At 40.2% G+C, this 15469-nt stretch overlaps 1 protein-coding gene across 1 annotated transcript in view; it reads right to left on the bottom strand.

Moving 5' to 3' along the window:
* The window catches only part of PCSK2 (proprotein convertase subtilisin/kexin type 2), a 322138-nt gene that overhangs the window by 82796 nt on the left and 223873 nt on the right, over window positions 1-15469 (bottom strand). Inside the window, exons 6-7 of the mRNA XM_036245861.1 lie at window positions 14036-14112; window positions 3501-3589 (exon numbers count right to left, since the gene is read on the bottom strand). Coding sequence (XP_036101754.1) covers window positions 3501-3589; window positions 14036-14112 — 166 coding nt within the window. The remainder of the gene's footprint in view (window positions 1-3500; window positions 3590-14035; window positions 14113-15469) is intronic.

Here is a 15469-nt window from a genome sequence, read left to right as displayed (position 1 = left end):
TTGCCATGAGGGTTTCAGAAAGCAGGGGCCCTGTCTTTGAGGTATCAGGCTGCACTCACTCACCTGTGGGATGGGGGTTAGTCAGTAGGTGAGGCAGAGGCTGTTGTGCTCTGCCTAGATCTGTTGCCCCCATCTGAGTGTCTTTGCCTGAGGGATGTTCTCTGCCTTAGGAGTTCTTCTCAGCTCACGTTAGCTGGCAGTCCGGCTAGGCCAGGGTATTGGTGTCCCCCGAGCCTCCTCCACCAATGAGGGACAGGAGTTGGTGAGTGAACTCCCCAGCTTCCTCACCTTGGAGGGTACATTTTCCCCAAGTTTTTAAAAATTGTTGACACTATTGCAGATGTCCCCCAAGTCCTTTTCCCACGTCCACCCAGCCCACTTCCCCCTCCCTGGCCTTCACTACACTGTTATCTGTGTCTATGGGCTATGCACATATGTTCTTTGGCTAATCTCTTCACCTTCCTTTATCTAGTTGGGGGGTGAATTTTTGATGGGTGTTCCTATAGTCTCTCAGATCCAGTTGTCCATGGGAGCAACCAGCTCATCTACATACACTGTTGCTTCCTTTCCTTTACCACCTTTCCCTCTCTCCAACTTCCTGGGATCACTTTCCAAATAAACTCCTTGCACCTGTAGGGAAACAAAATTTGCTTTCCCAAAATGTATCTCTCTGGGAAGATTATTTTACTTCTAAAAAAACCAAAAGACTCAAGAAGAGCCTTTGATTGGTCAGTGCCACTGCAGGGGGCATTAGTCATTGCTGCTGGACCTGGCGTCATTCTACTGGTTTTGCTGCTTTTCTAGGCCTGAAGCTGAAATACAACTGAGGCCTAGTGTGCCCTTTCAGGGTCATTGTCTCCACTGATTGGTCAGTGGAGACCACAACCCTGAAAGGACACACCTGGAAAAGCTGATGAATATTCTATTGAGATCCTTCCCTAAGAACTCCCCTAAACTTCCAGCCTTTAAAAACCCTCAAAACAAAGGACCCAAGAGCACCCCCAAATCTTTCTCTTCCCCTTATTTTTCCCTTACAGGCATGCACCTCCTAAACTCTAAAGGACCCCAGGAAACTTGCAACCAGGGGAGCAATGGGCAGTAGCTGCTCATCCTGGGCTAAAACCCTGAACCTGTCTCCAAGGCTTCCTTTGTTGCTTCTTCTATCCTAAGCCCTTCCTTGTTTCACTGTCCCCAGCTTTGATAAACATATTCTCAGAAAAAAGAAGATCCTTTGACCTTTGACCTTCCCCCTTACTGCCTAAAATAAGTTAGATAGAGGGCTTGCTCCTGAGAGGGAGCTATCCTCATACATAACTACAGTGTAATATGAACAAGTTGAGGCAGGGCCTAGAGATCAGAGTCTGCTGTCTTCCAGGGTCTCTGTGTGGCCCAGGAAACATTTGTTTACTGAACATTTGCTTTTCCATCTCCCTGTGAATTGCCTTCCTCCCCTTCAAAGTCCCAAAACACTACCCCCTTCTCAGTCCAAAGCAGCATATAAGCCTCAGCTACCTTATCTGTCTTTGGGCCCCATATTGTTATGGAACCCCCATATATATGTACATAATGAAATTTGGTTATTTTCTCCTGTTAATCTGTCTCACATCAACTTAATTCTTAGACTAGCCAGAAGAACTCAGAAGGGTAGAGAAAAGTTCTTTCTCTAACATACCCAAATTTTTGTCTCTGGCTTTGCTTTTAGGTAATTCAAATAAAGAGAGCAAGAGAATTAGGTACATTTAATTAGCAGCTCAGATGTTCTCAGAGTTCAGATAATAGAGAAAAAGATAAAAGCATCAAATGGGGAAAGGGACCCCAATAAACCTTCAAAACAGCTTGAGCTGCTCGAATTCTTAATTTTTGCAGGCAGTAGTTTTACGAATCCTATTTAAAAAACCAGTTGATTTGGACAGAGCCTTCAAAACTATTTGAAGACAATCACTGTGAATGAGAAATTCAGGTTTGAATTTTTCAGTTGCTTCCAGTTTTGTCTTGTGAATAAAGAACCCACCTCGCCTCAGCTACCACCTGAAGTACAAGCCTAGCTTATAAAATATTAATTGGGTGATATTCTTTCCCCTGATCTCATAATGGCTTCTGACATTTTAATGCTAGCATTTTGGATGCACACAAAATAAAGAGAGCCGAAACCCGAGGGACAAAGCCTCCTCTATTTACATTTCAGAACGTTCCAGATGTGTTCTTTTGTAAAATTCAGCAACTAGCTCAGGCAAACCTCTTAGCAAACAGTGTTGAAAGAGGTTAATGGTGGGTTTGTATAAGTCGCTCTTGCTTTATTTAGGTTCCCAGAAATGCAAGTGTCAGCACAAAATATGTTTATGTTTCCAGTAAATTGCCAAGAAAAATATCAAGACAGTTGTAAAAAAAGAAAAACAAGGTTGGGTGAGTCAGCCTAAATAAATTACGAACCAATTTGGTGCTACACTTGGAATGAGCCAGGAGCCACTCCAGTCTCCAGCATCTTGCTGAAAGATTATGAACCCCACTCTTCAATCCTCTTTCTCTCCCTCTCTTTTTTGGGGTGGGGCAGGTTTTGGTTTTTAAATTTCTAGTGACTTGCCACCCTCATTTCTAAAGCCTTCTGTAAAGATGAAATTGTTAAATATCCTTCCTGTGGAACTTAGTAAAAAGGCTCTAGGTAGAATATATTTCCTTAAAGATGAGATGCATTATGCAAATCACACACACACAAAAAACCATTTTGAAGATTCTGAATATGTTTACAACAATTTATACACATCTTACATTCTCCACAGTCTTTGAGTCTCATTAAAATGTTTTTGATATTGACACGAAAGAGTGCCCATAATAAATTCCATTTATATAAAGTTTGAAAACTGGCAATAACCAATATTTGCTGTTAGAAATCAGGATTGTGGCCCTGGCCGGTTTGGCTCAGCGGTTAGAGCGTCGGCCTGCGGTCCTGAGAGACCCGGGTTCGGTTCCCGCTAAGGGCGCGTACCTCGGTTGCAGTTTGTCCCCGGCCCTGGTCGGTCGTGCGGGTGGCAGCCACTCGATGTGTTCCTTTCTCATCGATGTTTCTCTCTCTCCCTCTGTTCCTCTCTCTCCCTCCCACTCTACCTGAACAAAAAATGGAAAAATGTCCTCTGGTGAGGATTAAAAAAAAAAAAAAAAAAAAAATCAGGATTGTGATTATTCTTGTGTGTATGGGTAGTAACTGAGAGGGGACATAAGGAGGGTTTTTGGGGTGCTGGTAATGTTTTGTTCCTTGGGTAGTTTGTAAAAATTCATTGAGCTATCTTTGTGGCTTGTGCATTTTTCTGTATTTATATTACACTTAAATAAGAATTTATATGTTAAATATAAAAAAATTTTACTCTTGTTAAACTTATGTGTCCCAGACCTCCTACCACATTGGGAGTTTTTGCCAGGCCCTGGTCAGCCTGGAGACTAGGGTGTGATTCGTTTTGGGGCTGCCTGCCTGGAACGGGGCCTGCTCCTTGGCAGGGACAGCTCACCTGCGACCTTAGAGTTGTATGCCACTCCGACCCCACAGATATTGTTGTTGGCTGCGGCAGAAACTTCCCCTGCACATCGGGTCCCATGGCTGTGGAGAAAAATAGAGACAAGTTGGATATAGTTTCTGGAAGAGGTTCTTTAGATTCTATCAATTGGAAGCAATTTGGTCCTTTTCAATGGCTCAGTTAGCCCGAAGCCAGCACTTGGTCCACCTGATTTCCACCTGTGTATCCCAGCCTCCCTTTTCTTACTTCCCCCCCTCCAGCTGCCTTGGTTTATTTCTACCAAGAGAGGCTTCTCAGAACATTTCAACCTTGAAATTTGATCTTTACTTTAAAATTTGAAGTATCTTCCTGCACAAAACACACTTACAGGTGTCTGGTGAAAAAGAAACACAGTATAAGACAGGGTTGTACTCTTTGGAAGAGCTCTGATTTTTTGAAGCACTAGAGTGTAGGCTGGTGTTTAATTTCAAGGCTTCCCCATCCATTGGGGTGTAACGCTGCCCATCAATTTCGGGATAATGGTTCCTCATCTTTTTTTGGATCATAGACTCTTTTGAGGATGTATTGAATGTTATAGATTCCCACTTTCCTCCAGCAAAAAAAAAAAAAAAAAGAAAGAAAAAAGGAAAAAAAAAGGTGTGTATTTTGCATACAGTTTCAAGGGGGTCCAGATTAAGAACTCCAGGCATTCGTTAGACAATCTTGCCGAGGTTTGCCCAGCTTTGTAATTCTGAGCAAGGCCTTCTCAGGGCTCATATTCTAGAATGTCCTCTGCAACAGACACTGTAATTCCATTAATTTTCTCCCTTTTACTTGCTCTCTTCCTTTATACCACAGGTTCCAAATAGTTCTGCCCCTCCTATGTATATTTCCCTTCCTTGAATTGGCCTGGTGAGTTGGGTTGACCCATAAAATGCAGTGGAAGGATGATGAACCACTTATTTTTTTAAAAAATATTTCTTTTATTGGTTTTTAGAGATAGAGGAAGGGAGAGGGAGAGAGAAAGAGAAACATCAATTTGAGAGTGGAACATCGATCAGTTGGCTCCTATATGCTCCATACTGGGGACTGAGCCCATAACTCAGGCATGTGCCCTGACTGGAAATTGAACCAGTAACCTGTTGGTGAATGAGATGCCCAACCAATTGAACCACACCCATCAGGGCGAAGAACCACTTCTTAAGAGGCCTGGCTGTCCTGGCCAGTGTGGCTTAGTTGATTGGGTATCGTCAGGTGCACTGAAAGGTTGCTGGTTTGATTCCAAGTAGGGGTTGAGCAGGAGACAGCTCATCAATGTTCACTCTCATGTCAATGTTTCTTTCTCTCTCTACCTCCCCATTTCTAAAAAAATAAAAAGTCCTGACAGCTTCAGCTTCCATCAGCTGGTGCCAGGTGCCATATAGAAGAGCTGGGGTACACCACAGATGGATGAGAGCACATGAGGAGAGAGGCCCAGCAACCTCCAATATTCCAACAGGAAGGATGAGAAGCCTGATGAGTGAGGGGAGCCACCTCCCTCCTCCACATCAGCCAGATCACCCCAGTAAGCAGCTAGTGGAGAGAAACAGGCTGTCCTTGCCCAGGTTACAGGACTGTGAGCAAATAAATGTTTGTTCTTTTTTAAGGCACCAAGTTTTGGGGTAGTTTGTCAAGTGGCAATAGAGAACTAAAACAAGCATCAACTCTTTTTTTTTTCTTTATTGATTTTAGAGAGAGAGGAAGGGAGAGGGAGAAGGAGATAGAAACAACGATGAGAGGGAACATTGATTGGCTGCCTCCTGCATGCCCACTACTAGGGATTTTGCCCACAACCTGGGCATGTGCCCTGACCAGAAATCGAACTGGTGACATCTTGGTGCATGGGTCTGTGGTCAACCACTGAGCCACACTGGTGCCATGTGGGCAACACCAGGCTCACATATTAGATGATGAAAGACACACAATCCTTTGTGCCTGTCACTTCAGTTGATAGCCAAACATCCTCCAGACACGTGAGAGAGGCAGTCCTAAACCAGCGAACTCCCGGCCAACTTGCCAGCTGTCCATGGATGCATAAGAGAGCCCAACCACAAAGCCGAGACTGGTCAATTGTGAGCAATTGTCTGTGCTTATTGTTTTAAGCTACAAAGTTTTGGGATAATTGTTATGTGACATTATTTGGCAATTGGTAACTGATACAATGGATAAGGAAGGCTAGAGGGACAACACATGGTTAACCTGTGGGGGATGGGGTTCAAACTTGGACTTTTACGATGACCATTCTGCAGTTGCTCTGGAGATATCCAAGTAAAAACCTAGGCCCTGCCCGTGACCCTGGGGATCTCCAGTGAGGGAGTACAGGCACACCCCTTCTTTCCACATCACTGACCTTCCACTAGGGTGGTTGGTCATCCTGCTTATCCTGTCCAGCCCAAAGCATCTTTTTCTATATGTGCTCCAGTTAAGTCATAGAGTAAGCTATATTGAGCAATGTGAACATAACGAGTATCAGTTTTTGATACCTGCAATGGGCTGGTCACTGTGCTGAGAGTACTGCATGTATTGTCTTATTTAATCCTCACAGCAAACTATTACCATTCTCATTTCACAGAAGAGGGAGTTGAGGCATAGAGATTTTAAGTCACTTCTCATTAGGAGGAAGAACCAGAATTCAAACTCAAGTCTGCTGCTTCTAAACTCCTACTCTTAACCATGACGCTAAACTATTACCTATTCCTATCAGAAATGTGCAAATAAAAAGTGTGATGGTTAATTAAAAATAATTTTTTCCCCTTTATTGATTTTAGAGAGAAAGGAAGTAAGAGGGAGAGAGAGATAGAGACATTGATGTTTGTGGTAGGTTTTTGATAGACAGCATTATCTTCAATTAATTAATTACCTACTCAACTGCACCCAGGCTAGATATTATCCCATTTTTGAGGTTTTATTCCAGAGGCTGTATTTTTCAATTGCTCTTGGTTCTTTTTCATATCCATGTTTATTTTTGCTAATGTTTCCCACATCATTTATTTTTATTTTAAACAGATATTATTCATACACGTATCATTCTGAGCAAATGTGCAAATAAAAAATATGATGATTAATTTTATGTTCCAATTTGGCTGGGCCACAGGGTGCTTAGCTATTTGGTCAAACACTATTCTGGGTGTTTCTCTGAGGATGTTTTAATTTTTAAAGTCTTTTTTAAGACTCTCCATAAAATTAATTTCACCTGGAATAAATTTATACCCGTTTTTTAATTTATTTTTTGAACACTTTTTTCCTCCAATTTTGATTTGCAGGCTAATTTTGAATTGGAGATTCCCCCCTGTTCTTTCTCTTTCTTTCTTTAGTCTCCATTCCTGGTCATTGATCTAATGGTTGTTTTAATTGACTCCTTAGTTCTATATCCCACAGCCACAGCTTATAATGAGGTTTTAGGGCTATGGATTCACAGAGACATTGGGAATAATGTACATTCATTCAGCAAGTTAGTGGGCAACTTGGCCAGGTTCACGGACATCTAGTCTCCAGACTCTGCAGGTCTGTGGATTCTTGGGTAACCAAAGTTCCACAGTGGCCAGCTGCAGTCTTTTCAGCCATGTTTTTGCCCAAAGATACTTCAGTGTCGGAAATATTGGAGCTGAGATGCAGAGATTACTCAACTAGTTTGTCATCAACCATATTTGCCGGCTAATATCCAGTGAGTTCTATAGGGTAAGACTCTAGCGTTTCAAGAGTCCTGGTTAAATACGTAAGGAGGCGTAACCGTAACCGCTTTGGGGGAAAACCCCAGGTCTGCTAGCAAGTACTTAATGCTTTCTGGAGAAGAGAAGAGGCTCTCTAGCTTTCTGAGGTCAGATGCTTGGATTTTTCAATTTTCCCAATAGATCAAGCTTTTTCATGCATACAAACTATCTTTTTATATCTTTCAATCAGCAATGCAGAAACACAGGCACCAAACTCTTGCCATAAACTTTAACCTTGAGCTGACTGTTACCTAGTTTCTGTCAAAAGCTCAGATGGGAGAATAGATGTCTGAGAAAAATGAATGAATGGCTGGGCCATCCATTAACTCCTTTGGTATAAATTCTTCCCATTTTCTATCTAGTTGGAGAACTTTTGACTTAGCTCCTTAAAACTTCCTTCACTGAATTTCACAACTATATTTGCTGCTGTTTGGAAGCGCCCACCATGTGCCATGCCCTGTACCACATGCTTTGTATACACACATGTCTCTAATCCCTTACAAATTTCAAGGTGAAATTTTACTCCCGTTTTACAGAGAGGAGAAAGTGATTCAGGGATCACTTATTTCCTACCAAATAATTAACACAACACTACATTTGTTCATCATAATTTGCTGTATTTTCTCCCTTAAGAATTATTGCCACCTAAGGACTATAAAAAGGCCCCTATGTGGCATGCAAAATATTAGTTTCCAAAGTAGAAATGATTATACCAACATACAGATGATTATTTTATAATTGATGTAATTCTCATAAACATAAATCTGTTTATGTCTATTTCTTATAGCTGAAGGGAAACCTTAAATAATGAAGATTTGTCTAATCCAGGTAGGGGATTAGAAGTAAAATTAAAATAAAATTTGTGTTTTTTTCCAGTGGCTCAGAAAAGCTAACAAAATTAAACTTTATTGTATTTCACTGTGCTCTGGTATGGGTAGAGGGAGGGTTTATAGCAATAGTAACCTTTGAGAAAATATTGGTTTATGAGATAACAACATTCCCCGCTTATCTGTGGGTTCATTTTCCACAGTTTTGGTTACTGTGGGTCAACTGCAGTCTGAAAAGATTAAATGGAAATTTCCAGAAAAAAACAATTTATACGTTTTAAACTGTGTGCCATTCTGAAATCTCTCGATGTCTTGTTCCATCCCACCTAGGAAGTGACTCATCCCTTTGTCCAGTGTAGCTGTCTTAGTTATTAGATTGACTGTTGAGGTACCACAGTACTTGTGTTCAAGTAACCCTTATTTTACTTAGTAATACCATATTCTCATAACTTTTATTACAGTATATTGTTATAATTGTTCCATCTAATTATTAATTATTATTGTTAATCTCCTCACTGTGCCTAATTTATAAATTATACTTTATCATAGGTATGTATGTATAGAAAAAACCTAGTACAGTCAGTGTATATAGAATTAAGTACTATCTGTAGTTTCAGGCATCCATTGGGGGTCTTGGAATGTATCCCCATGGATAAGGGGGGCTACTCTTTTCTCAAAGCTCACATGAAAGAAAAAGTTAGATTAGGTCTTTGAAAGCAGTTTAAATTTTATTATCTAGGAGGTGATTTCAGAATTGTCTATAAAGACAGAAGGGAAAGATGTTTATCTATTTCTAAACCATTAAGAGTCACGAGGGAAAAGTATCACTTTCCATTAGTATGCAAATAGCCAACCAGAGAGGGTATTTTTCTCACATGTTCTTTTTTGGCTTATCATATAGAGTTCTTCAAAATGAAATATGACTTTTAATAAGGAAAAACGTTAATCATGGAAAAAATTTTATTATTTGAAGGTTTAACTAATGTTATCAATCAAATGAACTTACATAGAGATAAATGTTCCCCATCATCCATTTTTCCTTTCTCCTTCCTCCCATTTTGGTTGCTTGAGTAATAAATGTCTTCTCTCTTTTTGAATTTATAGTACATTTTTTTGCAGCCAAGAATTGCATCTAATCCAGAATCTTTTACTCTTTAGGGCTTAATAGATAGAGCGTACTGCACCCCGTGATGCTCTCTAAATATTGCCGATGGCAGGGATGACATTTCAGTGGTGAATACTTGTCAAATAAATGTTATGCAAGAGGAACTTTTATGGACAGCAGCACAGTAATGAAATACAGATCTGCAGTGCATCACCAAACATTGACCTAAAACCAAGCAAGGCTGGAAGATTATTGACAAAGCAAGAGCTGCAAAAGTTGGGAGAAGCAGGCAGCTCTAACATGGACAGATGTCAAGGCCACTCAACATCTTAGCACAGCTGAGAAGGTATGCCATCCATCTGTCAACCAGCCAGTCAATATTTGTTGAATGTCATTAAGGAAAAAACGAGATACTAGATCCTGATACCTCACAGCAAATCAGTTATATGTTTTGCACATTGTTGATGCTCATTAAATGTATATTATTTTCTATGTTGTTGCAATTTGGGTTATTATTACTATTTTGTTATTATTTTGCTTGGCCATCTGTATTTCTCTGATTGTAATCTAGGAGGAAATGATACTCCTTTTGCAAATTTCTCAACTGTTTCAAATATATCCCCAGAGCTCAGATACTGCATGTAATTGTTAAATGGTTCACAGTAGAATAAATACTCTTGCTCTACTTAAAAAAGGAATAATCTTGTAAAATCAACTTAAGCACAGGGCAAGAAATTCTAATATACATATCCACTAAAAGCAGTTCTGCATACATATGAAGTTTGCTTTCATAGAGTCCTTGGCTTGGAGTTTTAAATATGCTCTTAAATAAATGTACACTTAAAGGAAAACAAGTTAACAAGGAAGTACAGAGGGAATGATACGATGGTTTAGGATGTCAAGGAAGCTCAGGAGAGACACACCCCTCTTAAACTTGGTTTCCTAACCAAGGGGAACATTTTATTTGCTTGCTTGAGAGAGCCCCTTATAGTGCATTGTATTTTATACTTTTCACAGCAATGAGAACCTTGTGATGGAGGGTCGCTGCCTTTTCTTCAGCAGCAATTGCTTCCAAGTCCTAACTGGCCTTTGTGGCAGGCAGTGTGACTGGGATAGCAATAGCAGCAAGCCCATTGCTGGTCAGCACCAGGCAGCCCTTTATCAGAGTAATGCTTAAATGAGCATTTCTCAAGAACCCCAAGTCTGCTGAGCAGACGTGGGGCATCAGATACGATGCCCATCCCCATAAGAGAACACAGTGTGTCTTTGTGGTTGCATAACTATCTAGAGACTCATGCTGGATTGGTAGTGAGCCCTGACAAAGTCAAGTGCTGGGTTCAAGGCTCCCAGAGTCTTTGGAGAGCAACATTCCTTGAGTGCAATGGGAGGATTGTCCTTGTCTATGCCTCTGGGCCGTAGAATCTCTCCTTTATCCTAGAAACCTGTCCAAACCTTTCATGTTCACTCTTCCATGAAGTCTTCTTAGAATGCTGCTCCACACACCAGTCTCTAAATCCCAGATCAGTTTCCAGCCACCTTGAGAATATTACCTACCTCCAGCCTCTCCTTTTTCACCTAAATTGTACCCTCATTCTGAAATACACTCCTGCCACCAACTCTACCTATTACCTTCTTTAAAATCCTAGACTAAATGCTACTTCTTCAAGGAAGCCTGTCCCAACCCCTAGTCAGAGATAATTTTATATTTCTCTATGGTCTCCAAAGCATCTTCATTGTAAGGCAGTGCATGTAATGGCCACTCACTAGTGTTGAACCCTGTCTCTATGACTTACTAGTTATATGATGTTGCACAACTTACTTAACCTTTCTGTACCTCAGTTTTCAAAATGGGGAGAATAATAATATTGTTTTAGAAAATTCTGATGAGAATTAATACATACAAAACACTTAAAACAGTGCCTTAAACATAGTGCTTAATAGGCATTAGCCTTCCGGTGTTTTTTTTCTTTTTTTTTTTTTTTGAAGCTACAGCTACACTTAGCCCTATAGTGATTTGGGCATCTGTGGCCTCCTCATATGACATTGCAAGTTCCTTAGCAGCTGGCACACCAAAACCAACAGCTTCAAGAGAACTGAGCTAAAGTCCTAGTTCTGTTTTTTTTGCCTCTTTTTATGCCCCCCACTTTTAAACTTTACTTCTTATTATAGAAAATATGAAAGATATACAAGAGTAGAGTGAACTCATGTACCCATTATCTGGCTTTAACAATTAACTCATGGCTAATTTTATTTCCTCTGTACCCTCAGTCATTATCCTCCCTCCTTCTTCAAACCCTAAGTTATATTGAAGAAAATACCAGGCAAAATATTTCATCCCAGATGGAATTTGAAATAAATGTATCCTATACTCATGGGAAGGCTGCTCTATTCTAATTCTTGTGTCAAGCAGGAATCATCTTGAGGACAGACTCACGCTTTCAGACCATGGATCCTCCCAGAGCTGTGGGCTTGAACTTTGACACACTGTCCTCCTATAATCATTTACAATAGTTGTTATGTTTTGAGAGGTGATGTTTTGAATTGTGGTACCATCTAATTTTTGTAACAACAAGTCATGATAGATGAGGATCTTGAAAATGACTTAATTGTTGGGAAAAGTCCCATTTATTGGTCAAAGTAGACACTGTGTCTCGAGTCACTAGCACCCTAAGAGGCAAGCAGCATGCTTGTCTGACTCACTATGACAGTATCTCAGGCAATTATACATTTAAGAATTTTTACTACTGACAATGAAATATTTTATTGCACTAAGCACTAATTAGTTCTAGCTAGGAGATTTTAGCCAGTTTAAATTTATACTTTCAAGTCATGGGGAAAGAGACACTTTATGTCCAAAGCTGTCAGATGGTTTTGTATATCCTTACCGCCTAAACACACTTCCAAACACTGCATGATAATTTTAAAGCTGTAAGTGAAGTTGATAGAAAGTGAATTGTGCTACTGGACATCAGCTATGATCTTTTAAAAATGTTACAAATTTGAATTGTATTTTTTTCTTTATCTTTTTCTGCATTTTCTATAATTGCTAAGCCCCCTAACCTGTGTGCCTTGTCTTCACCCTAGATATTCTTAGGTTATTTTTTTAATTGTAGGGACAGAATCTAAGTACCCTGGCCACTTTCTGTCTTTTATGATAAAGATGATGCTTATAAAAAAAAATGGTATAAATTGAAATCAGAGACATTTATGAAGCTTGGATTCAAGTGTTGGCTTTGACATATACTAACTGTTAGACCAGGGAAGTCACTTACCCTTTCTAAACCTATTTTCATATCACTAAACTGAGAATGACAACATTTGTTTTATGTGCCATGAGTTTGTCACAAGAAGTAAAATAAATGAATAAGGTTCTATAACAATCTCTCTCTCTCACCTGAGGATATATATCTTTTTCCATTGATTTTAGATAGAGTGGAAGGGAGGGAGGGGAAGAGAGATAGAAAAAACCATCAATGTGAAAGAGACAAATCAACCAGTTGCCTCCTGAATGACCCAGACAGGGGCTGGGGATCAAACATGCAACCCCAGTACATGCCCTTGACTGCAATTGAACTCGAGACCCTTTGGTCCATGGGCCAATGCTCTAACTGCTGAGTCAAACTGGCCAGGGTCACGTAACATATTTTTATACTATTAATTGAAGTTCATATGTTCTCAAGAACCTCACCCAGAAACATCAATAATAGAGAAGCATTAGATTTATAAAGAATAGTATTCTTTGGTTGAGCAAGCTATACATGTTTATTTCTTGATAATTCCTTTTTTTTTTTTATCCTCACCTGAGGACATTTTTCCATTTTTTGTTCAGATAGAGTAGGGAGGAAGAGAGAGAGAGAGAAACATTGACGTGAAAGGGATACATCAAGTGGTTGCCACACGCACGACCCAACCAGGGCCAGGGACAAACTGCAACTGAGGTACATGCCTTTAACCAGGAACCGAACCTGGGTCTCTATGGACTGCAGGCCGATGCTCTACCACTGAGCCAAATTGGCCAGGGCTATTTCTTGATATTTCTTATATGCATTCAACCATTTGGGCAAGAATATTACTTGGACAAACAGATTGAAGAAAATGGATAGACACTGGATAGTTTTCTGTGGTTGGATGCCGAGCAATACTCCAAATCTCTGCCAGTTTCACTTTCCGTTGTGTTGAAAGTGACTACGTAACCTTCATGAGGTTATAGCAGAAATACTTTTCAAAAGGCATGCATACACACACTGACCTGTGCAGCAAAAATAGTTCTCTACAATCGTTTCCACAGATCAAATGAAATCAGCATGTTTTAAATCACCTTGTGGTAGGTTGAGACAGGCTTTCTCATTATTCCTATTTCCTTCAATATTTAATACAGCAGCAAATAATTCCCAGTTCAACAGAACAAATAGTCAACAGATAATTCTAGAGGAGCACCAAAATATTTTAAAAATTCAAGAATTTAGCCCTGGCCGGTTTAGCTCAGCGGTTAGAGCGTCCTCCTGCGGTCCAGAGAGACCCAGGTTCGGTTCCCGCTAAGGGCATGTACCTCGGTTGCAGTTTGTCCCCGGCCCTGGTTGGTCATGTGGGTGGCAGCCACTCGATGTGTCCCTTTCGCATCGATGTTTCTCTCTCTCTTCCTCTCTTTCCCTCCCACTCTATCTGTAAAAAAGTGGGAAAATGTCCTCGGGTGAGGATAAAAAAAAAAAAAGAATTTAGAGAATGTAGTCACAAAGAGGATAAGTAACAATACAATTTAGTGGAACACTGAGATTATTTTGCTGGTGATTCTAAAGCTTTAAGAACAAAAAGAAAGCAGAATAAAACCCCAAACCTGAAGTCAAAGACACTCCATAAGGCTCAGTTTACCTGTTAAACCAGTCATCTGTGTATCGAGGGTAAGGATAGGGGTCGTTGCTACTGAAGTCATAACTTGCTTCGGCATTCTGAAAAACACAAGGTATCTCACTGGGTCAATAAAGCCACAGGCACAGGCAAGAGAAAATGCTGTAAGACACGACTGTTTCATGTTTATAGTCCTCCCACGTGCTGTGTTAATGTTTTGTTCTGAACCAGCCCTTGTAAAATGGTGACAGAGCTGACGTGTGTCTTTGGAGCTTTTTATTCTCCCTTTATTGCCTTTTTGAGGTTTCCTTATCCCGTCCTAATTCACACCCTCAGAGTTAGCAAATCTGAGTGCTATGTTCTCCTGGCTGTCTCTATTTTAAGTTGAGTTACTGCTTGTGGATAAATGGGATTCACCTGGAATCAAGAGTTCAAGTTAAGCTCATTTGAACTAATGGCAAGAATGTTCTAGTTCTCATGTCACCAGTGAGACGGCCTCCAGAGTTTTCTTGCTGCCTGCAGGATTCTCACTTCCAGCTCTCTGCCTCGGAGTGACTTAGGGCTTATCTTCTTTACGCTTATGGGTGTTAACCCCCTGCCCAAGCCCCTAATAGCGACCACGATATAAAACTCAATTATTTACTCAATTTACTGTTTTGTGGAAAGGAACTACATGAGCTATTATAACATTACAGCAGAAATACTTTTCAAAAGCATATCATTGAGTGTCTACTATATGCAGAGACTTTTCCAAGTATGGGAAAACAATGGTGACATCTCTGTCCACAGGTAATTTATAGCCTAGCTGGGGGGTCAGACATAAATAAAATGATTAAACAAATAAAATTATGATTGCAAATTGTGAGTGTTCTTAAATGCTATAGCATTCAGTCAGAAGTTTACATTCTGTGCCATCCAACACTTCCATTTTTAACATTGTGAGCCTTTCCCACAGAAATTGATTACATATTTACTTAAATTCTCTTTAAATAATTTTATTTAAAAATTTTTTCCCACTTAGATCTTTGGTTGGTAGGCCTTCTATTTTGGTCTGTGATAGGAGATGATACACTACCATTTGGCAACCAATCCATCCCTTCCCCACTGCCTTCTCTGCTTGCCCAGGGTTGCAGAGCTCTGGGAAGTTCCTCTCTCCTTATCCCATTCTTCTTTCCTTTGGTTTTGAGATCTGCAATAAAGTGACCAGATGATTTCTAGGTCCATAGTATACATTGGACTAGAAAGCACTGGGTTAGATGCCTATTCCACTTGTGGATAAATGGGCATTTCTTTCTTCTTCTTCTTTTTTTTTTTGTTGTTAATCCTCAACTTGGGATTTTTTTAAACTGATTTTTTAGAGAGTGGGAGGGAGGGAAGAAGAAAGAGAGAGAGAGAGAAAGAGAGAGAGAGAGAAAGAAACACATCTATTTGTTGCCTCCTGCACGTGCCCCTGACCAG

Source organism: Molossus molossus, unplaced genomic scaffold, assembly GCF_014108415.1.
Source record: "Molossus molossus isolate mMolMol1 unplaced genomic scaffold, mMolMol1.p scaffold_m16_p_6, whole genome shotgun sequence".
Taxonomy (NCBI): Eukaryota; Metazoa; Chordata; class Mammalia; order Chiroptera; family Molossidae; genus Molossus; species Molossus molossus.
The sequence above is the reverse complement of the archived record's forward strand: the minus strand, read 5'-3'. Positions and strand labels throughout refer to the sequence as shown.